Raw genomic sequence first — 24043 nt, forward strand, 5'->3', positions numbered from 1 at the left:
GGGAAATCATGAAGGCAATATACCAACTTGTGGGAAAATCTTTTGGATGTGTGTGCCTAGACCACAATCCTTCAAACGTTAATTCATATTTGGCTTCATCACAAGCACAACACTCCTCAATTATTTCTGGCTGTTCATCTTTGTTTTCTTGTTCTGTAAAATAAAAGGAAAACTTCATGTAAATACACACAAAATACACAACCATAATTCACACGAATACAAAATATGATGAGAGAGAGAAATGACGAAAGCTTTTATATCATATGGAAAGAAAAACAATTTGACATTACCTGTCTGTCCCACTCTAATAATTTAACCAATTATTCCGTAAATTTTTAAACCTACCCACTTCTGCAACAATGCCAGATGAAATGCCGGTTTGTTCCAACACTCTGGCTGATAGCACATTTTCACACATCTATCTTACAACCATCCTTTTTCAATTTAAATTTATGTCCCCTTATGTATGTGTATTTGCAGAATCTTGAAGATTGTCAGAATGAACACTTTTTTCAAGAAAAGGGTGAACAGAAAGTGGACATGGAAGAGCCCAAATGGATTAACAACTAATGAAATTGACTTCATCCTTGCTAACAAAGACATATTACTGTTCTGTACAAGGTAAATGTTGGAAGTGATCACAGAATGGTAAGATGCACACTTGCTTTGGTTGTAAGAAAAGAAAGAAAAAAAACTGACTCGAGTAAATAATGAGGTCTTTGGGGTAACAGAAGAGGAGAAAAAGCAACTGGAACTTAAGAACAAATTTGAGCTTCTGCAGAAGGAAAGGAGGTGATTGTCCTCCTTTAGATTGATAGCAATCTAAATTTTAGAAAAGGAGGTGATTGTCCCTCTGTATAAGGCAATGGTAAGGCCATACCTTGAGTACTGCGTATAGGTCTGGAGGCCTCATTTTAGGAAGGATGTAGATTTGCTTGAGCATGTACAGAGAAGGGCAACAAGATTGGTGAGGGGAACGAAGGGATCCTCTTACCAAGAGAGGCTTAAGTTCTGCAAATTGCAGTGTCTGGAGACTAGGCACCTGCGAGGTGATCTGATTGAGGTGTATAAAGCCTTGAATGGTTTGAGCATGCTCTATGCTGATGGGATTCTTCCTCTTGCTTAGAATAATCACCTGAGATGGCATAAATTCAAATTGATGAAAGACAAATGTAGGATAGATGTGTGGAAGTTTGCCTATAGCCAGCAGGTAGTTGGTTGGTGGAACAGACTTCCATCCTTTGTTGTGGAAGTTGATAGCCTAAATAAATTTAAGGCTGAGCTGGACAGGTGTTTGGAACAAACAGAGGGGTGAAATGGGAGCATTTTTTTTTTTTTTTTTTTTTGGCTGATGCTGCATAAGCTTGCTTTCTTGAATCATATGCCTCTACTAATGCTAAATGCTAATTGTGAATACCTCTTTAGAAAATCATACTTGATGAGAATTAACTGAAAGAGCAAGCTAGCTTTAGGGCAGGATTCTCAACTATGGATCACCTTCACATAATATCACAGCTCTAAGTACGTTTTGTAATACACAGCATAAGTATGTTTGGGCACTGGAAATACAAGACATAGACATCCCATACATTATAATTTTGAAAAAAATATGAGAATGCTACCTCCTTTATTAGACTAGACAAAGACAGTAGCAAATTTAAAATTGGGAAAGGAGTTTGACAAGGAGACACAATATCTCCGAAGTTGTTTACTGCTGCCCTCGAAGAAGCTTTCAGAAGATTGGACTGGTTGCAGAAAAGAGTCAATGTGAATGGAGAGTACAAAACCATTTATGATTTGCAGATAATATTGCGATCATAAGCCATGATTCTGAAGAATTAGAGGAATATCTTAATCAGTTATGCATTAGTAAGGATTTTGGATTAAAAATGAACATGGTTAAAACAAAAGTAATAATGAACAAGTATGCCACAGAAAGGGATATAATCACTGAAGGCACAGAAATTGAAAAAGTGGGTTCATATCTTGGACAAGATATGAATCCACCATTCATACCTTGAACAAGTCATTAGCTTCGATAATGATAAATAGTTGGAAGTCAATAGAAGATAAAATTTCAGATGGATAGCATCCAGTGGCCAGAACAATACAGCAACATTACACACATTAATTACACTTGGGTTTTTCACCATTCTGGCCCATTTACGAGGTACTGTTCATCAGAGAGAGAGAGAGAGAGAGACACAAGGCAGATTTGAACTGACATTCCAGGCACTGCAATTTACAAAATCATGTCCACACATATACATATCTAAGCAAGAATTAGGATACTGTCCACATTTAATTTACCCAGTCCATTTAAGCTATGATCCTTATATCTTTTTTAGCATTTAGCATTAGCATTAGTAGAGGCATTTGATGCAAGAAAGCAAGCTTATGCAGCATCAGCCAAAAAAAAAAAACCACTCCCACTTCACCCCTCTGTTCATTCAAAATACCTGTCCAGCTGAGCCTTAAACTTATTTAGGCTATCAACTTCCACGACAAGGGATGGAAGTCTGTTCCACCAACCAACCACTCGCTGGCTAAAGGCAAATTTCCGCACGTCTATCCTACATCTGTCTTTCCTCAATTTGAATTTATGCCCTCTCAGGTGATTATTCTGAGCGAGAGGAAGAATCCCATCAGCATTGAGCATGCTCAAACCATTCAATGCTTTATACACCTCTATCAGATCACCTCGCTGGTGCCTAGTCTCCAGACACTGTAATTTGCAAATCTTAAGCCTTTCTTCTTACGAGCACCCCTTTGTTCCATTCACTAATCTTGTTGCCCTTCTCTGTACTCGTTCCAGCAGCTCTACATCCTTCTTGAAATGAGGCCTCCAGACCTGTATACAGTACTCTAGGTGTGGCCTGACCATTGCCTTATACAAGGGAATAATCACCTCCTTATCCCTGCTAGAAAAGTTCCTATATATCATTGACAATACACCATGAGCTACTCTTGCAACCCGTCTGCACTGCTCAGAGAACTTCATATCTGCCTGCACAACCACCCCCAGGTCCCTTTCATTCTCTACCACTGTCAGTGTAATACCACAGAATTGATACGTTGCTCTGGGGTTGCTGTTTCCCATGTGTAGTACTTTACATTTGTCAATGTTAAACTTCATTTGCCACCTCTCAGCCCATCTGCTCAACCTTTCCAGATCCTGTTGCAGCAGCATAGTGTCAGTAGTGTCCTTGACTATCCTGCCTACCTTTGTATCGTCTGCAAACTTCAACATTAAACTTGATATACCATCATCAATATCATTTATAAATACAGAAAACAATAATGGACCCAACACTGAGCCCTGAGGGACTCCACTAATAACATTAGTCCACGACGAGCAGTGTCCATTGATTACCACTCTCTGTCTTCTCCCCCTCAGCCACCCCTTTACCCACAGCAGAAATTTGCCTCCAATGTTACACTGCTCCATTTTGTGCAGCAGTCTTCCATGTGCAACAGTATCAAAAGCCTTTCTAAGATCCAAGTATATAATATCAAAGTTATTCCCTGCATCCAGTTCCTTTGTGACTGCATCATAGTATCCAATCAAATTGGTCAGGCAAGACTTCCCCTTAACAAAACCATGCTGTGTCCGAGCTATAACTGAAGTCTTGTCTAAATGATCCTGCAGTGCTTCTTTAACTAGTGCCTCCATTAATTTTCCTGGAACAGAAGTTAAACTCACAGGTCTATAATTGCTTGTGTCAGCTTTTGATCCTCCTTTGTGAATTGGGGTCACATTTGCACATCTCCAGTCTATGGGTACCTCCCCTGAGTCCAAGGAAGCTCTCATAATTATGGCTAAGGGTTTGCTTACTTCCTTTGCTGCCTCCTTTAATATAACTGGATAGATCCCATCCACCCCAGGTGCCTTTCTTGTGTTTATCTTCAACAATTTCTCCTCCACTTTACTCTCAGTTATTACAAGATTCTCTAGCTTACTGCTAGAGTTGAATACACCTCTGGCTTTCCCCTCGCTAAATAACTCCTCATGTGTGAATGTCGATGCAAAATATTCATTTAGTTTGTTAGCTACCTGAGCAGGATCATCAACAGTTGATCGATCGATATCAAGTGGACCAATCTGATTCATCCCCTTCCTTCTAGAGTTTACATAAGTGAAGAACTCTTTGCTGTTTTTCTTTGCATCCCTTGCCAAAGATTTCTCATAATCTGCCTTCGCTTGCCTAACCTCCTTTGTAACTTGGTTACAGATCAACTTGTATCTATCATAGGCTTCTGTGTCATGTGTTAATTTGTATGTATCCCATGCATGTTTCTTCTCTGCCATATGCCTCATCAGTTCATCTGACATCCATTTAGGCCTAAACCTTGAACAATATTTCTTAGTTGGTATGTAAAGTCTAGTAGCTTCCAAGATAAGTTCTTTGAATGCTTCCCATTTTGCATTTACTGTTGGTAACATCATCAGTTGGTCCCACTGTATAGAATTTAAATACTGTCTCAGTCCATCGTAGTCGCCTTTACGAAAGCAATAACCCTTCCCTTTACCCCTAATGGTAGTTACCTCTTTGAGTAAATCCCACTTCAGCACACTGTGATCACTGCCACCTAGTGGTTCATTTATTTGCAGATTCTTAATGCATGAAGAACCACTGCTGATAATCATATCAAGAGTATTCCTCCCTCTAGTTGCCTCCCGAACATGCTGATCTAGAAAACAATCATCCAATAAATCCACAAAAGCCTTGGTAGTGTGTGAGTGACCAGCCCACAAATTCCAGTCAATATCTGGGAAATTAAAATCTCCCATTATAAGACTCTCTGATTTACTGGCCCACTATTTCCCTGTACAGTTTCTTATTATACTCATCAGAGTCATTAGGCCTATAGCACACTCCTACTCTCAATTTTGATCTCCCAATGCTTATGTCACACAAATCTTAAATAAGTATTTAAAGGTACTCAGCAATTAAACACTTCAATCATGTCCCCTTGCAGCGACTAGTTTCTAGACATTACAATTGTCAGAACTGAAATCTTTTATGATAGGAGTATTCTTATGTGTTCCTGACCAATATTGTTGCTCTCTGCACCCATTCCTAGAGATGCACATTCTTCCTAAAATGAGACTTGAATGCAGAACTCAAGATGTAGCCTAACCACAGCCTTACCAAATGGGACAATAGCCTAGTTGTCCCACTGGCAGGATTCTTGTATATCATTGAGAGAACCCAATGAGCTGTCCTAGCAACCTGACTATACTGCTTAGAAAATTCCAAATCAGGTTGTACAATTACTACCCCTCCCAGTCTTTTTCTTTCTTTACTACCTTGATTGCAGAACAAGCCAATTGGCGTGATATTCTGGGAATATTGCTTCCCATATGCAGTACCTTGCATTTTTCAATGTTAAACCTCAACTATATAAATTATCAGGTGAGACAGAAGCCTATGGTAGATATAAATTAGTCTGGCATCAAGTCACAAAGGAGGTTAGGCAAGCTAAGGCAGATTATCAGAAGTCTCTGGCAAAGAATGATGCCAAGAAAAGCAGCAAAGACTTCTATGCTTTTGTATTAACAGAATGAAAGGATTGAATCACATTGGGGCCACTTGATGTCAATGGGTTAAATATTGATGACCTGTTCAGGTTGCTGGCAAATTGAAGAGATATATTGCATCTACAGACACACAAGAGGACTTCTTTAGGGGATGGGATGCCAGAAGTTTATCAAACTCCAATTGGGAGCTAAATGAACTTGTGATAACTGAAAGGAAAGTGGAAGAACAATTGTTGAAGCTGAACATAAAAAAAAATGCACCTAGGGTGGAGATGGAAAATCATATTAAGAGAGGCAGCAAAGGAGATAAGCAAGCTTTTAGCTATAATTATGAGAGCATCCTTGGATTCAGAAGAGCTCCCTATGGAGTGAAGATTTGCAACTCTATCCCCAAGTCATAAAGGGGGATCAAAAGTCAACATGAGTAATTACAGACCTGTTAGCACATCTGTTCTAGGGAAAATAATGGAGTCATTGGTTAGCAAAGTAATGCAGGACCATTTGGACAGGCATGCTGGACAATTATACTGCAATTGCAGCATGAAATTTTTAAGGGGTGGTCTTGCCTAACCAACCTGTTAGGTTACGATGAAGCAGTGACCAAGGAACTGGATATAAAAAATAATTTTGATATATAAACTTGTATTTCAGGAAGACATTTGATACTGTTGCACATAAAAGGCAGCTGTATAAACTGGAGCAATGTGGCATTAAGGGCAAGTTGCTGCTATGGATAAAGGGATGGTCAAGTGGAAAAAGACAGGGAGTGGTTATCAATGGGCACTGCTTTTCATGGACTACTGCACAAAAATAGTTTTAACGCTGTTAAGACATCTGATTCCCAAGTCAGTATTGTTTGCTACAGTTGTAATTTCTCAGACTTGTTATCTGATTTTTATCAGCTGAATGACACAGCAGGGATGTTTTAAGCTCAAGGAATTTTTAAGCTCAACTAATGTTATCACTTGAGTTCCCCGGAGATTCAGTGTTGTTGTCTTCAATATTTTGTTTTGTTGTTTTCAATATTCATTAATGGTATTGCTGAAGGGTGGTAACAACAGTAACCAGGGTGAGTTACTACAACAAAGTCTAGGAAATTTGGGTCAATGGGCTGAAAAGTGGCAGTTCAAGTTTAATATTGGTCTGTCCAAACACAAGGTACTGCAAATGGGTAGCAGTAATCCCAGAGTAACTTATCAACTGTGTGGTACTACACTCAGGGTAGTTGAAAATGAAAAATATCTGGGGGTAATTGTGCAGTTAGATATGAAGTTCTCTGAGCAATGCAGATAGGCTGCTGAAAACTCATAGGGTTTTATCAATGATATATAGGACGTTTGCTAGCAGGGATAAGGAGGTGAATATACCATTGTATAAGGTAATGGTTCAGGCTACATATTGAGTATTGTATACAGGTCTCTGGAGGCCTCACTTTAGGAAGGATATGGAGCTGCTGGAACGAGTACAGAAGAGGGCAATGAGATTTGTGAGGGGAACAAAGGGGTGCACCTCATTGTGTAAAATTCATCTGTTGTCTCTACCGTTCTCCCAACTATACTAATCACTTGGAGCTCTTTGACTTACTCTCTTTGCAACTTGACTTTCTCCAGTCCAAATTTCCTAACAGTGAGGTAATTTTCCTTGGTGATTTTAATGTTCACAACTCCAGCTGGCTTCTGTTTTCTAGTCACACCGACCCAGCAGGTTGAGATGCTTCTGCAACCTGCAACATCTGGAGACTAGGCACCTGGGAGGTGATCTGATTGAGGTGTTTAAGGCTTTGAATGGATTGACTAAAGTTGAACGTGAATGGCATCTTCCTCTTGCTCAGAGATGAGGGGGTACAATTTCAAATGGAGGAAGGATGGTTGCAGCATAGATGTGTTGGAAGTTTGCTTCAGCCAGAGGGTAGCTGATTGCTGGAACAAACTTCCATCTGTTATTTTGGAAGTTGATAGTTTTAATAAATTCAAGGAAGAACTAGACAAAATATTGGAGAGAATGAATAGGTGAATATAATGGATGGCACTGCAAAGTGCAATGTTAAATTATTTCTAGCCTTATATTACAAAAGAATACTGAATGATATATAATGTACACTAAAAGTACTTCTGACAGCTTGTTTTGACCACTAAAAGGTTAAAATTACATGAGGAATATTACACTTAAGCATGAATGTATAAATTAGTAAAATTATGTTTCATATGCATTTTAATTTTAAATAATAATGGTTAAAAAAAGGAAAGATTTTTACCCTGTTCACAAAGAACTTTTATCAACTCTCCTTCATCCATGTACCATCGATCTCTATTTTCCAAAACAGTAGCTCTATATTGTAAAGTAAAAGGTGCATCTGTAGTTACTATTAATATTACAAAATAAACAACTGATTCAAAGAAATTCATTAAAAACCATACTATAACTGAAATATTATGCATTTAGTTGTTGAGAGATGTTTGTTGTTTGTTATTTGGTTTTTATGAGCATTAGCAACTAAGGCCATATTGCTCCAGGATATGCGGTGGTCATTCCCTGACCTTTCCGCATCCTCTGTATTTGGTGGTGATGGGCTCGAACCCTGGTCTAATCAAGAAGCGTGTGCTACACACTGCTGCTGCTGCTGCTCCTTCCCACCTGGCTACCGAGGCCTTGAGAGAGAGAGAGAGAGAGAGAAAATTATAAGATACAACTGTGTCTATAACTGACAAATAAACAAGTAGGTACTGTTTACAGAGTGTTACATTTCAGGCACATTTGTTTTTTTTTTTTTTTTTTTTTTTTGTCTTAAATTAATTGAATTTTCATTTTCTGTGATTAATAGAACTGAAAAATAACTAACTAATTAACTTGTTGCCAGTTATTTATTAATTAAAAATATATATAAAAGTAAATGCTTTCACTTCACTTCACTTCACTTCACAAAGCTCAACATAATATTTGCTCATTTTTTGTAAAGTAACTTTACTCATTTCTTTCTTGATTTTAATAAAAAATCAAAATGCAAGACATATTTCATATTCTGTGATTTAATAAATTAAATAGCAACATGCCCCAGATCATAGTATGCTGTCAACACTTTCATAATGTACTTTACTTATTTCTCCTGGTATTTTAATAACTGTTTCATGTGCAAATTTATAATTTTTTGTGCTCCAATCTTTAATCATACAGTTGTATAATTAGCAATAATACTGGTTTTTTTTTCTCATTCTTGTTTATTATGTTCTATTATCCTTTCATGTAAACCCCTGGCTTGTAGCCTTGAAGGGTGTTGTGAAAGCCTTGTGTATGCAGTAAAGAGCTATTCAGTATATCAGTATCTGATAAATAGTTTAACAAAAATTGAGCTCCTCAAAGAGCAACCGGTTCCACATGCAACTGTCCCTTTATTCTTCCAAATTGCATGCAGCAATGAATATAATATCCAGTGATCCAGCTACAATATACAGTATATAGATAACTTACGCAATATGGAACAAAAAAAGAAACAGTAACTGCCAGATTTCTATTTGTCCAATTTTAATTAAAATTTGGAATGGTTTAATAAATCTTCCTAAAAGAACTAAACATAAAATTTCATTAAATCCCATCCATTGGGAGGTGAGTTTTTTTTGCAGATGGAAGAAAAGACAGAAGACATGGTCAAGGCAATAAGCATTTTGCACATATGTGAACAAGCCTAACTTAAAAAAAAAAAAAAAATACATATACAAACAGGTTTGAAAAAAAAAAAAAAAAAACTTGTAGCATGATTAAGCATGTAATATAATAAATCAACTAAAGAGACCAACCCTCACAGAGACCCACCCAGACACAAAACAGGAATTATAAATCAACGTGCACCAGCCACCAACTGCTTAAAAAAATGCCTATAGCAGAAACTCTTAATAGTCTTATTAGACATCCATCAAAATAAATTTTTAATACATTATACAGTTTATGCTAACCAACTCTAATTAATTACTTTATCTACTTATCTGCTAAAATCAGATTAAGGCTTAAGACAATCACAATAAAATTTTAAAGCAAACAAAGTTGAAGTTCCTCTGTGTACATGTATGTGGGTGTCTAGGATATTCAAATATATGTACATCACAAAATTTATATATATCACCATTATTAAAAAGGCATTTGGTTTAATAAAACAAAAGTTATTTCAACTGGAATACAATGACTTGTACTCCAACAACTTATAAAATTTGGTTTTCTTATCATAGTTATTTTATTCAATATACTGAACTGACTAAAAATACATTCAACATTAAAAAAAGTAAAAAATCAAACCTATAATAATCGGCTTAATAGAGTAGTCTCCTTTTATCATGATTCATATATATTTTTTTTATGAAACCCCAACACATGAAAAGTATTAAAGCCTATAGTACTTAGTAACATGCATGGGTTGAAGATTCGAGAAGCAAAAGAAGAAGATACCTTAGACTTGAATTTCTGTACATTTTAATTTTCAATTTAAAATGCACGTAACTAACTTACGTGCATTTTAATTTTCAAAGAATATGGAAAATTGTTCCAGAGAACAGAAGCAGAAGGAATTAATGATCAAGAAGAAAAGTTGGTTTGAAGTTGGACAGTAAATGGACATTGACTATGGTTTGAAGTTGGACAGTAAATGGACGTTGACTAGTTACAGTAAGTATTTGGACTGGTTTGGAAGTGAGAGTGGGAATTACAGATGCCAGTTCAGAAGTACAGTGCCCATGGAAGCATCTACAGAAAGGGCATACAGCAGAAACACAAGATCAATGAGACAGAAAGTGGAGAGACTTTGTCAGAGATGGGTAATTAATTATTCTGAATGCCCATCTCTGAATGGGATCTGCAGAAGCCTGAGAGAGGTTTTGGTGAGAGTTGAAGGCAAAACCAAAAGAGAAAACCCAGTTTTTTAGATGTAGAGGAATCAATATTTGTGATATGCTTGTGCCAAGAGGGTTTTAGAAGTCAGAGTAATTCCTAATAGACATTTTTAATAGCAGGGGCGGGCTGTGCCTAGGGTGCAAGGGGCACACTGCACCTGGGTGCCAACATTCAAGGGGCATCTGAAAACCTGAAAGTTACATACATATATGACAAAAATTTTAAGGGGATGCCAGATTTCAACTGGCACCTGGGTGCCACATACCCTGGGTGCTACATTCCTAGGGTATGTGGCACCCAGGTGCCACATACCCTAGAAATGCCCCTGAGTAATATTAGTGGCAAATGGATGCAAGAAAACAAGCTTATAGAGAATCAGCAAAAAAAATTCCATTTCACCTATTTATTCCCCCAAATAGTATAGCATTTCCTTGAATTTATTCAAACTATCCATTTCCACAACAATGAATGAAAGTTTGTTCCAGCAGTCAACCACCCATTGGCAAACTTCCACATATCTAGTCTGCAAACTTAGTCTCCAGATGCTGCGATTTCCAGTCTAGAACCAGAGTTCTTCTTGGTAAGAAGAGTTTCAGTTCTGGAAATCTGGAAATTGCAGTTCTCCAGTTCTCCCTTTGTTCCCCCTCACTAATCTCATTGCCTTCTCTGTATTCAAATGTCACTGTACTGAATGTGTCAATTGTACTCATTCATCAATATTAAATTTCAACTGTCAGTTTTTAAGCCTATCTGCTTAATTTGTCTAGATCTTGTAGCAGCAGCATATTTTCATTACTGTCATTAACTATTCTGTCAATCTTTGTATTATCTGCAAACTTAAACATTAACTCTGATATATATCCTCATCAATATTATTACAAATACAGAAAACAATGATAGAACCAGCACTGAAAACTGAGGGACTCCACTAGTAACATTAGTCCATAAAGAGCAGTGTCCATTGATAGCAACTCTCTGTCTTCTCAAACTCAACCATCTGTTTATCCATAGCAGTAACTTTCCCTTAATGCCACACTGCTCCAATTTGTACAGACAGCAGTCTCTTATGTGCAACAGTATCAAAAGCATTCTGAAATCCAAGTATATAATATTAAAATTATTTTTTTGCATCCAGTTCCTTTGTAATCACATCATAATATCCAATCAAATTGGTTAGACAGGATTTCCCTTTAACAAACTCATACTGTGTTTGAAGTGTAATTGCCACCTTGTCTAGATGATCCTGCAATGCTTCTTTAACCAGTGATGCCATTATTTTCTCATAGAAAAAAAGTTAAACTAACAGGTCTGTAATTACTCACATCATCCTTTGATCACGCTTTGTGAATTGGAGATACATTCGCACATTTCCCGTTCATGAGGACCTCCCCTGAATCCAAGGATGCTCTCATAATTATGGCTAAGAGTTTGCTTATTTCCTTTGCTGCCTCCCTTAATATAATTGGATAGATCCCATCCACCTCATCTGCCTTTCTTATGTATAAACTTCAACAATTTCTTCTACTTTCCTCTCCATTATTACAAAATCATTTAGCTCCCTGTTAGAGCAAAACCCTTCTCTATACCCTTGACAGGAGTTGTCTTTAACTAAATTCCACAGCAATACACTGTGATCACTGTTACCTAATGGTTCTTTTATTTGCAGATTCTTTATGCTTGAAGAATCACTGCAGATAATCTGTAATCCCTTAAGAAATTAAAGGCAGATTACACTCCATGTGGATTTAAGTGCTCATTATTTCACAAATTTCCACCAATATCTGCACACTAATGCTGTTAAAAGAATATTTAAGAATAAAATTGTTGCCACAAATTGAATGGAAAAAGCAGCACCCCCTGATAATCAATAAAAAATAAAATAAAAAAGCAAAATAATAAATAAATACCATACAAAAAAAACAAATAAATACAGCAGTTAAAGAAAAAAAAAAAAAAAAAAACAGCAAAATAATAAACCAACACCCCAGATAAGAAAGAACCAAATTACCACAGACATTAACAGTTATCACTTACTTGAAGACTACACATCCAGATCCACTATGAGGAGCTCTCCACATGACCTGAATTTCAGATTTTGGTATTGATGATGTTTGTGTGATGGCATTTGGACAGTCTTCTGAAAATTTTGAAAGAGCATCCCCAAATAGCTAATCGAGAAACAATAACAGTTTTCTACACCATAATTTATAAACATATATAAATTGTGGAAAAAAACGTAAAACTATTAAAGTTAAACGTAAAATAACTCAAATTTTAAGGCATATTAAAAGTTATGCCTTAAAATTTGAGTTATTCAATTCACATTGGAATAATTTTTTTAATTTAATGGCAATTTTTAATTACAGTAATTATGCCCACAACATGACGATCTATTTTATCATAATTCAGAAAGCTGTGTTTGTAATGGGAAGCAACTTGCTAAACGTTATTATAGCACTTGGTTTAATTTAAAAAAAAAAAAAAAAACTCCTAGGAGAGTAGTTCCCATCTACCCCATCTCTTTAATCCAATGGAAACACACAGTGTGTGTGTGTGTGTCCATTTTATGGAGAGAAATCTACCTTTCTCAATTATGGCTGAGTCCCATATGATGGATGGAACAGCCTTTAACCTTATGATTCAACTTTTGTTATATTAATATAATATGATGGGATCTCACAGATTACTTATAATTTATTTTTATATTTGATGCTTGCAGATTTTGTTAAAAAATGTTTTGCTACAGTGGATATATATTTTTAATACATATATATATATAACTTTTCTATAAATGTTTATTTAAATATTTCTTTTTTATTTTATTTTACAGAAACTGTTAAATAAAATATGAAAACATTAGAACATTGAATACTTAAAAGATTAAACTTGTCTTTAATTAAGATTAAGAAAAAAAGATTAAACTGAATACTTAAAAGATTAAATATTACTGTTTTTTTTTTTTTTAATGAAGGAAATAGAAATACAGGTAATAAAAAAAATTTACAAATTAGAAAATTAATTACACATACTCAAAAATTCTGCATAAATAGTATGGTGCTGGGTGTTAAGACTGCAAGAAGATTTTAAAAATTAGTTAAAGTTGTCAGCAAATTATAAAGTTGTAAAAATATTGCTAAACATATAGCAGAAAAGTACCGAAATGCTCATGATCATGTAAGTAAAACTGGCATAAAAAAAGGAAATTTAAATCTAGCAGTCTCTTACATTTGGAAAGGTTAAAATGCCATTTCTGCAATCATCTATTAAGCCAATTCAAATCCTTCTGAAGTAGCTCAGTTTGATTTATCGCCCTACCTATAAATACTCTGCAAATTTCAACAGTATATATCCTTTATTCTCTTTAAGATCTCATTAATCTTTTTTTCTTCAACCTTATTTTCAATAAGGACAAAATTCCTAATGGGGACTAGATTCACATGCCTATGGAAGAATATTCCTTTCAGGGCTGTCGCTCCTTTAGTTTTTAGTTCCGAAGAGATTTCCTCTTCAGAAACTTCAAAAAAATCCCCTTCTGAGATGACACTGCAGATTAATTGGATGTCTTCTGGAATCTAATTTTGGCTTTTTTACAATACATGTGGCTCAGAGGAGCCATTCTGAACATATGTCACTTGTAGCTGTTGTTTGTTGTTTGGTTTTTAGAAGCATTAGCAACTAAGGCCATATTGCTCCGGGATATGCGGTGGTCATTTCCTGACCATTCCGCATCCTCCATATTTGGTGATGATGGGCTCGAACCCCGGTCTAATCAAGAAGCGTGTACTACGCACTGCTGCTCCTTCCCACCTGGCTACGGAGGCGCTGTCACTTGTAGCCTCTACAAGAATGTTGCCAGAACGAAGCCGTTTGACTGATTTAGGAGAGCCTGCCAACTTTCCAAATAATTTTCTATTGGAATGAGAAGAAGCCTGGCAAACAAGATGCAGGATATTTCAGACTGCTGGGAGTCATTGTGGTATAAGTAAACACATGGGTTGTGTTAGGGTACCTAAGAAAAAGAACAGGTGCATGTATACTTGCATGTACACCAATGCGTGTACACATAGGAGTTTGGTAAATAAATTTGATGAATTTGAGGTATTGCTCAAAGCATCAAAGGCAGATATTGTTGGGATATCAGAGACATGGTGTCACACAGATATAAGGAATGCAGAACTGCAATTTGGGGAGTACAGAAAGGATAGACAGGATATGAAGCGAGGAGGGGTAATGCTATTAGTTAAGAAACACATAAAATCCAAGGAAGTGAAGCCAATCGACATCGCTGGACAGTGCAGTGTCGAGTCAGTTTGGTGTGACATAAGCATTTGGACATCAAAATTGACAGTAGGAGTGTGCTACAGGCCTAATGATCTGATGAGTATAATAAGAAACTGTACAGGGAAATAGAGTGGGCCAGTAAATCAGAGGTTCTAATATTGGGGGATTTTAATTTTCCAGATGTTGATTGGAAATTGTGGGTTGGTCACTCACACACTAGCATTAGCATTACATTAGTAGAGGCATTTGATGCAAGAAAGCAAGCTTATGCAGCATCAGCCAAAAAAAAAAAAAAATAAAGTAAAATAAATAAATAAAAAATAACCACTTCCACTTCACCACTCTGTTCATTCGAAATACCTGTCCAGCTGAGCCTTACACTTATTTAGGCTATCAACTTCCACGACAAGGGATGGAAGTCTGTTCCACCTACCAACCACCCGCTGGCTAAAGGCAAATTTCCGCACATCTATCCTACATCTGTCTTTCCTCAATTTGAACTTATGCCCTCTCAGGTGATTATTCTGAGCAAGAGACACAATCCCATCAGCATTGAGCATGCTCAAACCATTCAAGGCTTTGTACACCTCTATCAGATCACCTCGCTGGTGCCTAGTCTCCAGACACTGTAATTTGCAAAACTTAAGCCTTTCTTCATAAGAGCACCACTTTGTTCCATTCACTAATCTTGTTGCTCTTCTCTGTACTCGTTCCAGCAGCTCTACATACTTCTTGAAATGAGGCCTCCAGGCCTGTATACAGTACTCTAGGTGTGGCCTGACCATTGCCTTATACAAGGGAATAATCACCTCCTTATCCCTGCTAGAAAAGTTCCTATATATCATTGACAATACACCATGAGCTACTCTTGCAGCCCGTCTGCACTATTCAGAGAACTTCATATCTGCCTGCACAACCACCCCCAGGTCCCTTTCATTCTCTACCACTGTCAGTGTAGTACCACAGAGTTGATATGTTGCTCTGGGGTTGCTGTTTCCCATATGTAGTACTTTACATTTGTCAATGTTAAACTTCATTTGCCACCTCTCAGCCCATCTGCTCAACCTTTCCAGATCCTGTTGCAGCAGCATAGTGTCAGTATTGTCCTTGACAACCCTGCCAACCTTCGTATCGTGTGCAAACATGCACATTAAGCTTGATATACCATCATCAATATCATTTATAAATACAGAGAACAATAAAGGACCCAATACTGAACCCTGAGGGACTCCACTAATAACATTAGTCCACGATGAGCAGTCTCCATTGATTACCACTCTCTGTCTTCTGCCACTCAACCATCCCTTTATCCATAGCAACAATTTGCCACCAATGTCACACTGCTCCAATTTGTGCAGCAGTCTTCCATGTGCAACAGTATCAAAAGCCTTTCTAAGATCCAAGTATATAATATCAAAGTTACTCCCTGCATCCAGTTCTTTTGTGACTGCATCATAGTATCCAATCAAATTGGTCAGGCAAGACTTCCCCTTAAAAAAAAACCATGCTGTGTCCGAGCTATAACTGAAGTCTTGTCTATATGATCCTCCAGTGCTTCTTTAACCAGTGGCTTCATTAATTTTCCGGGAACAGAAGTTAAACTCACAGGTCTATAATTACTTGTGTCAGCCTTTGATCCTCCCTTGTGAATTGGGGTCACATTTGCACAACTCCAGTCCATGAGTACCTCCCCTGAGTCCAAGGAAGCTCTCATAATTATGGATAAGGGTTTGCTTACTTCCTTTGCTGCCTCCTTTAATATAACTGGATAGATCCCATCCACCCCGGGTGCCTTTCTTGTGTTTATCTTCAACAGTTTCTCCTCCACTTTACTCCCAGTTATTTCAAGATTCTGTAACTTACTTCTAGAGTTGAATACACCTCTGGCATTCTCCTCGCTGAATAACTCCTCATGTGTGAATGTCGATGCAAGATATTCATTTAGTTTGTTAGCTACCTGAGCAGGGTCATCAACAGTTGACCCATCGATATCAAGTGGACCAATCTGATTCATCCCCTTCCTTCTAGAGTTTACATAAGTAAAAAACTATTTGCTGTTTTTCTGCGCATCCCTTGCCAAGGATCTCTCGTAATCTGCCTTCGCCTGCATAACCTGCTTTGTAACTTGGTTACAGATCAACTTGTATCTATCATAGGCTTCTGTGTCACGTGTTAATTTGTATGTATCCCATGCATTTTTCTTCTCTGCCATATGCCTCATTAGTTCATCTGACATCCATTTAGGCCTAAACCTTGAACAATATTTCTTAGTTGGTATGTAAAGCCTAGTAGCTTGCAAGATAAGTCTTTGAATGCTTCCAATTTTGAATTTGCTGTTGGTAGCATCATCAGTTGATCCCACTGTATAGAATTTAAATACTGTCTCAATCCATCGTAGTCGCCTTTACGAAAGCAATACCCCTTCCCTTTACCCCTAATGGTAGTTACCTCTTTGAGTAACTCCCACTTCAGAACACTGTGATCACTGCCACCTAGTGGTTCATTTATCTGCAGATTCTTAATGCATGAAGAATCACTACTGATAATCAGATCAAGAGTGTTACTCCCTATAGTTGCCTCCCGAACATGCTGATGTAGAAAACAATCATGCAATAAATCCACAAAAGCCTTGCTACTGTGTGAGTGACCAGCCCCCAAATTCCAGTCAATATCTGGGAAATTAAAATCCCCCATTATAAGACTCTCTGATTTACTGGCCCGCTCTATTTCTCTGTACAGTTTCTTATTATACTCATCAGAGTCATTAGGCCTATAGCACACTCCTACTCTTAATTTTGGTCTCCCAATGCTTATGTCACACCAAACTGACTGGACACTGCACTGTCAAGTGATGTCGACTGCTTCACTTCTTTGGATTTTATGTGTTTCTTAACTAATAGCATAACCCCTCCTCCCTCCCTTCCTTCCTGTCTATCCTTTCTGTAGACATTGTACTCCGCAAATTCCAGTTCTGTATTCCTTATATCTGTGTGACACCACGTCTCTGAAATCCAAACAATATATGCCTTTGATGTTATGAGCAATAACTCAAATTCATCAAATTTATTTACTAAACTCATAGCATTGGTGTATGTGCAAGTATACATGCACCTGCTTTTCCTCTTAGCCACCCTAACACAACCCATGTGTTTATTTGTACCCCCATGATTCCCAGCAGTCTCTGTAATATCCTGCATCTTATTTTCCAGGCTGCTGCTCATTCCAATAGAAGCAGTGCAAGAATCACTTTCTCCTCTGCCAGTGGCTACTGTTAATCTATTAGTCCTTGTATCCCCCCAGTCTAGCAGTTTTCCGACCCACCTAACACTGCCTCGATAGCATCATCAAATATTCTTGCACCCTTTCTATTTAAGTGTATTCCATCCCTGTAGAAGCAGTCTCTGCTTTTAACAAGTACCGACCAGGCTGAAAAAAATTCTACCCCTTGAGCCCTGCACAATCTTTCCAGGGCAGAATTGATCGACAAGGCTCTCATCATATACTCCCTCCTATCTTGTCTGGGCAGAATTGCAGACACTTTCAAATTCAACCCTAATTCACGGCTTTTTTTCATCAGTGACCTGTACTTGTTAAGTAATTCCACTGGTCTCCTACTCTTAATATCATTAGTGCCAACGAGTACAACTATATCACCTTTTGTGCCCTTAAAAGATGATATCCGCTCTACTATGTCATCAACCTTTGCCCCTGGCAGACATACCCTGGTCCTGTTCCACCTATCCTTTTTACAAAGCATGTTTCCCATTTCCCTGACAATAGAGTCACCAACAACTACTAGTTCCTTTGGGACCAGCGCATTCTGCCTTGGGGGTTGCCGCTGTGTTGCGCGATGACCAAGTGCAAGCTCTGGCATTGGTGTGGGCAGCTGAGAGCTTGATGGGCCCCTCACTTGTAATCCTTCGAAGGCATCCACCCTGTCCTTCAAGCTCTCATATAGGCCCTAGCAAGACTTTTGTGGTTTTATTGGTTTAATTAAAAAAAAAAAAAAAACTCCTAGGAGAATCCTGAGGGACTCCACTAATAACATTAGTCCATGATGAGCAGTGTCCATTGATTACCACTCTGTCTTCTCCCCCCCAACCACCCCTTTATCCATAGCAGCAATTTGCCTCCAATGCCACACTGCTCCAATTTGTGCAGCAGTCTTCCATGTGCAAAAGAATCAAAAGCCTTTCTAAGATCCAAGTATATAATATCAGAGTTATTCCCTGCATCCTGTTCTTTTGTGACTGCATCATAGTATCCAATCAAATTGGAGAGGGAAGACTTCCCCTTAACAAAACCATGCTGTGTCCGAGCTATACCTGAAGTCTTGTCCAGATGATTCTGCAGTGCTTCTTTAACCAGTGCCTCCATTAATTTTTCTGGAACAGAAGTTAAAGTCACAGGTCTATAATTACTTGTGTTGGCTTTTGATCCTCCTTTGTGAATTGGGGTAACATCCTGAAATCCTGAGTCCAAGGAAGCTCTCATAATTATGGCTAAGGGTTTGCTTACTTCCTTTGCTGCCTCCTTTAATATAACTGGATAGATCCCATCCACCCCAGGTGCCTTTCTTGTGTTTATCTTCAACAATTTCTCCTCCATTTAACTCTCAGTTATTACAAGATTCTCTAGTTTACTGCCAGAGTTGAATACACCTCTAGCATTCCCCTCGCTGAATAACTCCTCATGTGTGAATGTCGATGCAAAATATTCATTTAGTTTGTTAGCTACCTGAGCAGGATCATCAACAGTTGACCCATCGATATCAAGTGGACCAATCTGATTCATCCCTTTCCTTCTAGAGTTTACATAAGTAAAGAACTCTTTCTAGAGTTTACATAAGTAAAGAACTCTTTGCTGTTTTTCTTTGCATCCTTTAGCATTAGCATTAGCATTAGCATTAGTAGAGGCATTTGATGCAAGAAAGCAAGCTTATGCAGCATCAGCCAAAAAAAAAAAAAAAAAAAAAAAAAAAGTAACATAAATAAATAAAAATAACCACTTCCACTTCACCCCTCTGTTCGTTCGAAATACCTGTCCAGCTGAGCCTTAAACTTATTTAGGCTATCAACTTCCACGACAAGGGATGGAAGTCTGTTCCACCCACCAACCACCCGCTGGCTAAAGGCAAATTTCCGCACATCTATCCTACATCTGTCTTTCCTCAATTTGAATTTATGCCCTCTCAGGTGATTTTTCTGAGCTAGAGGAAGAATCCCATCAGCATTGAGCATGCTCAAACCATTCAAGGCTTTGTACACCTCTATCAGATCACCCCGCTGGTGCCTAGTTTCCAGACACTGTAATTTGCAAAACTTAAGCCTTTCTTCGTAAGAGAACCCCTTTGTCCCATTCACCAATCTAGTTGCCCTTCTCTGTACTCGTTCCAGCAGCTCTACATCCTTCCTGAAATGAGGCCTCCAGGCCTGTATACAGTACTCTAGGTGTGGCCTGACCATTGCCTTATACAAGGGAATAATCACCTCCTTATCCCTGCTAGAAAAATTCCTATATATCATTGACAATACACCATGAGCTACTCTTGCAGCTCATCTGCACTGCTCAGAGAACTTCATATCTGCCTGCACCACCACCCCCAGGTCCCTTTCATTCTCTACCACTGTCAGTGTAGTACCACAGAGTTGATACGTTGCTCTGGGGTTGCTGTTTCCCATATGTAGTACTTTACATTTGTCAATGTTAAACTTCATTTGCCACCTCGAAGCCCATCTGCTCAACCTTTCCAAATCCTGTTGCAGCAGCATAGTGTCAGTAGTGTCCTTGACAACCCTGCCAACCTTCGTATCGTCTGCAAACTTGGACATTAAGCCTGATATACCATCATCAATATCATTTATAAATACAGAAAACAATAAAGGCCCCAATACTGAACCCTGAGGGACTCCACTAATAACATTAGTCCACGATGAGCAGTGTCCATTGATTACCACTCTCTGTCTTCTCCCCCTCAACCACCCCTTTATCCATAGCAGCAACTTGCCTCCAATGCCACACTGCTCCAATTTGTGCAGCAGTCTTCTATGTGCAACAGTATCAAAAGGCTTTCTAAGATCCAAGTATATAATATCAAAGTTATTCCCTGCATCCAGTTCTTTTGTGACTGCATCATAGTATCCAATCAAATTGGTCAGGCAAGACTTCCCCTTAACAAAACCATGCTGTGTCCTAGCTATAACTGAAGTCTTGTCTAGATGATCCTGCAGTGCTTCTTTCACCAGTGCCTCCATTAATTTTCCGGGAACAGAAGTTAAACTCACAGGTCTATAATTACTTGTGTCAGCCTTTGATCCCCCTTTGTGAATTGGGGTCACATTTGCACATCTCCAGTCAATGGGTACCTCCCCTGAGTCCAAGGAAGCTCTCATAATTATGGCTAAGGGTTTGCTTACCTCCTTTGCTGCCTCCTTTAATATAACTGGATAGATCCCATCCACCCCAGGTGCCTTTCTTGTGTTTATCTTCAACAATTTCTCCTCCACTTTGCTCTCAGTTATTACAAGATTCTCTAGCTTACTGCTAGAGTTGAATACACCTCTGGCATTCCCCTCGCTGAATAACTCCTCATGTGTGAATGTCGATGCAAAATATTCATTTAGTTTGTTAGCAACCCGAGCAGGGTCATCAACAGTTGACCCATCGATCTCAAGTGGACCAATCTGATTCATCCCCTTCCTTCTAGAGTTTACATAAGTAAAGAACTCTTTGCTGTTTTTCTTCGTATCCCTTGCCAAGGATCTCTCGTAATCTGCCTTCGCCTGCCTAACCTCCTTTGTAACTTGGTTACAGATCAACTTGTATCTATCATAGGCGTCCGTGTCACGTGTTAATTTGTATGTATCCCATGCATTTTTCTTCTCTGCCATATGCCTCATTAGTTCATCTGACAACCATTTAGGCCTAAACCTTGAACAATATTTCTTAGTTGGTATGTAAAGCCTAGTAGCTTCCACGATAAGTTCTTTGAATGCTTCCCATTTTGAATTTGCTGTTGGCAATATCATCAGTTGATCCCACTGTATAGAATTTAAATACTGTCTCAGTCCATTGTAGTCGCCTTTACGAAAGCAATACCCCTTCCCTTTACCCCTAATGGTAGTTACCTCTTTGAGTAACTCCCACTTCAGCACACTGTGATCACTGCCACCAAGTGGTTCATTTATCTGCAGATTCTTAATGCAAGAAGAATCACTACTGATAATCAAATCAAGAGTATTACTCCCTCTAGTTGCCTCCCGAACATGCTGATGTAGAAAACAATCATCCAATAAATCCACAAAAGCCTTGCTACTGTGTGAGTGACCAGCCCCCAAATTCCAGTCAATATCTGGGAAATTAAAATCCCCCATTATAAGACTCTCTGATTTACTGGCCCACTCTATTTCTCCGAACAGTTTCTTATTATACTCATCAGAGTCATTAGGCCTATAGCACACTCCTACTCTCAATTTTGATCTCCCAATGCTTATGTCACACCAAACTGACTCGACACTGCACTGTCCAGCGATGTCGACTGGCTTCACTTCCTTGGATTTTATGTGTTTTTTAACTAATAGCATAACCCCTCCTCCCTTCCTATCCTGTCTATCCTTTCTGTAGACATTGTACTCCCCAAATTCCAGTTCTGCATTTCTTATATCTGTGTGACACCACGTCTCTGAAATCCCCACAATATCTGCCTTTGATGTTTTGAGCAATACCTCAAATTCATCAAATTTATTTACTAAACTCCTAGCATTGGTGTACACACAAGTATACATGCACCTGTTCTTTTTCTTAGCTACCCTAACACAACCCATGTGTTTACTTGTACCCCAATGATTCCCAGCAGTCTCTGAAATATCCTGCATCTTATTTTCCAAAAAACTTTGCCAAAGTTTTTCGTAATCTGCCTTTGCCTGCCTAACCTTCTTTGTAACTTGGTTACAGATCAACTTGTATCTATCATATGCTTCTGTATCACGTGTTAATTTATATGTATCCCATGCATTTTTCTTCTCTGTCATACGTCTCATTAGTTCATCTGACATCCATTTAGGCGTAAACCTTGAACAATATTTCTTTGTTGGCATGTAAAGCCTAGTAGCTTCCAAGATAAGTTCTTTGAATGCTTCCCATTTTGAATTTGCTGTTGGTAACATCTTCAGTTGGTGGTCCCACTGTATAGAATTTAAATACTGTCTCAGACCATCGTAGTCGCCTTTACGAAAGCAATGACTGTTCCCTTTATCCCCAATGGTAGTTACCTCTTTGAGTAAATCCCACTTCAGCACACTGTGATCACTGCCACCTAGTGGTTCCTTTATCTGCAAATTCTTAATGCATAAGGAATCACTAATGATAATCAATTCAAGAGTATTACTCCCTCTATTTGCCTCCCGAAGATGTTGATTTAGAAAACAATTATCCAATAAATCCACAAAAGCCTTGCTAGTGTGTGAGTGACCAACCCACAAATTCCAGTCAATATTTCAGAAACTAAAACTCCCCATTATAAGACTCTCTGATGTACTGGCCCACTCTATTTCCCTGTACAGTTTCTTATTATACTCATCAGAGTCATTAGGCCTATAGCACACTCCTACTCTCAATTTTGATCTCCCAATGCTTATGTCACACCAAACTGACTCGACACTGCACTGTCCAGCGATGTAGACTTCCTTGGATTTTATGTGTCTCTTAACTAATAGCATAACCCCTCCTTCCTTCCTATCCTTTCTGTAGAACGTTGTACTCCCCAAATTCCAGTTCTGCATTCCTTATATCTGTGTGACACCACGTCTCTGATATCCCAACAATATGCGCTTTTGATGCTTTGAGCAATACATCAAATTCATCAAATTTATTTACCAAACTCCTAGCATTCGTGTACACGCAAGTATACATGCACCTGTTTCTATTCTTAGCTACCCTAACACAACCCATGTGTTTACTTGTACCGCAATGACTCCTAGCAGTCTCTGAAATATCCTGCATCTTGTTTTTCGGGCTTCTGCTCATTCCAATAGAAGCAGTGCAAGAATCACTTTCACCTCTGCCAGTGGCTACTGTTAATCTGTTATTGTTTGTATCCCCCCAAAGCTAGCAGTTTTCCGACCCAACTAACAATGCCTCGATAGCATCAGCAAATATTCTTGCACGCTTTCTATTTAAGTGTATTCCATCCCTGTAGAAGCAGTCTCTCCTGTTAACAAGTACAGTCCAGGCTGAAAAAAATTCTATCCCTTGAGCCCTGCACAATCTTTCCAGGGCCAAATTGATCGACAAGGCTCTCATCATATACTCCCTCCTAACGTGTCTGGGCAGAATTGCAGACACTTT

At 38.4% G+C, this 24043-nt stretch overlaps 1 protein-coding gene across 3 annotated transcripts in view; it reads right to left on the minus strand.

Moving 5' to 3' along the window:
• LOC150082412 (spondin-1-like) overlaps nt 1–24043 on the minus strand; it is a 366276-nt gene that overhangs the window by 189382 nt on the left and 152851 nt on the right. For all 3 annotated transcript variants that reach the window (XM_090379272.1, XM_090379273.1, XM_090379275.1), the window contains exons 3-5: nt 12452–12585; nt 7797–7870; nt 28–153 (exon numbers count right to left, since the gene is read on the minus strand). In XM_090379272.1, coding sequence (XP_090235398.1) covers nt 28–153; nt 7797–7870; nt 12452–12585 — 334 coding nt within the window. The remainder of the gene's footprint in view (nt 1–27; nt 154–7796; nt 7871–12451; nt 12586–24043) is intronic.

This window comes from Mastigoproctus giganteus, chromosome 8, assembly GCF_048544385.1.
Source record: "Mastigoproctus giganteus isolate SK-2022 chromosome 8, ASM4854438v1, whole genome shotgun sequence".
Lineage (NCBI taxonomy): Eukaryota > Metazoa > Arthropoda > Arachnida > Uropygi > Thelyphonidae > Mastigoproctus > Mastigoproctus giganteus.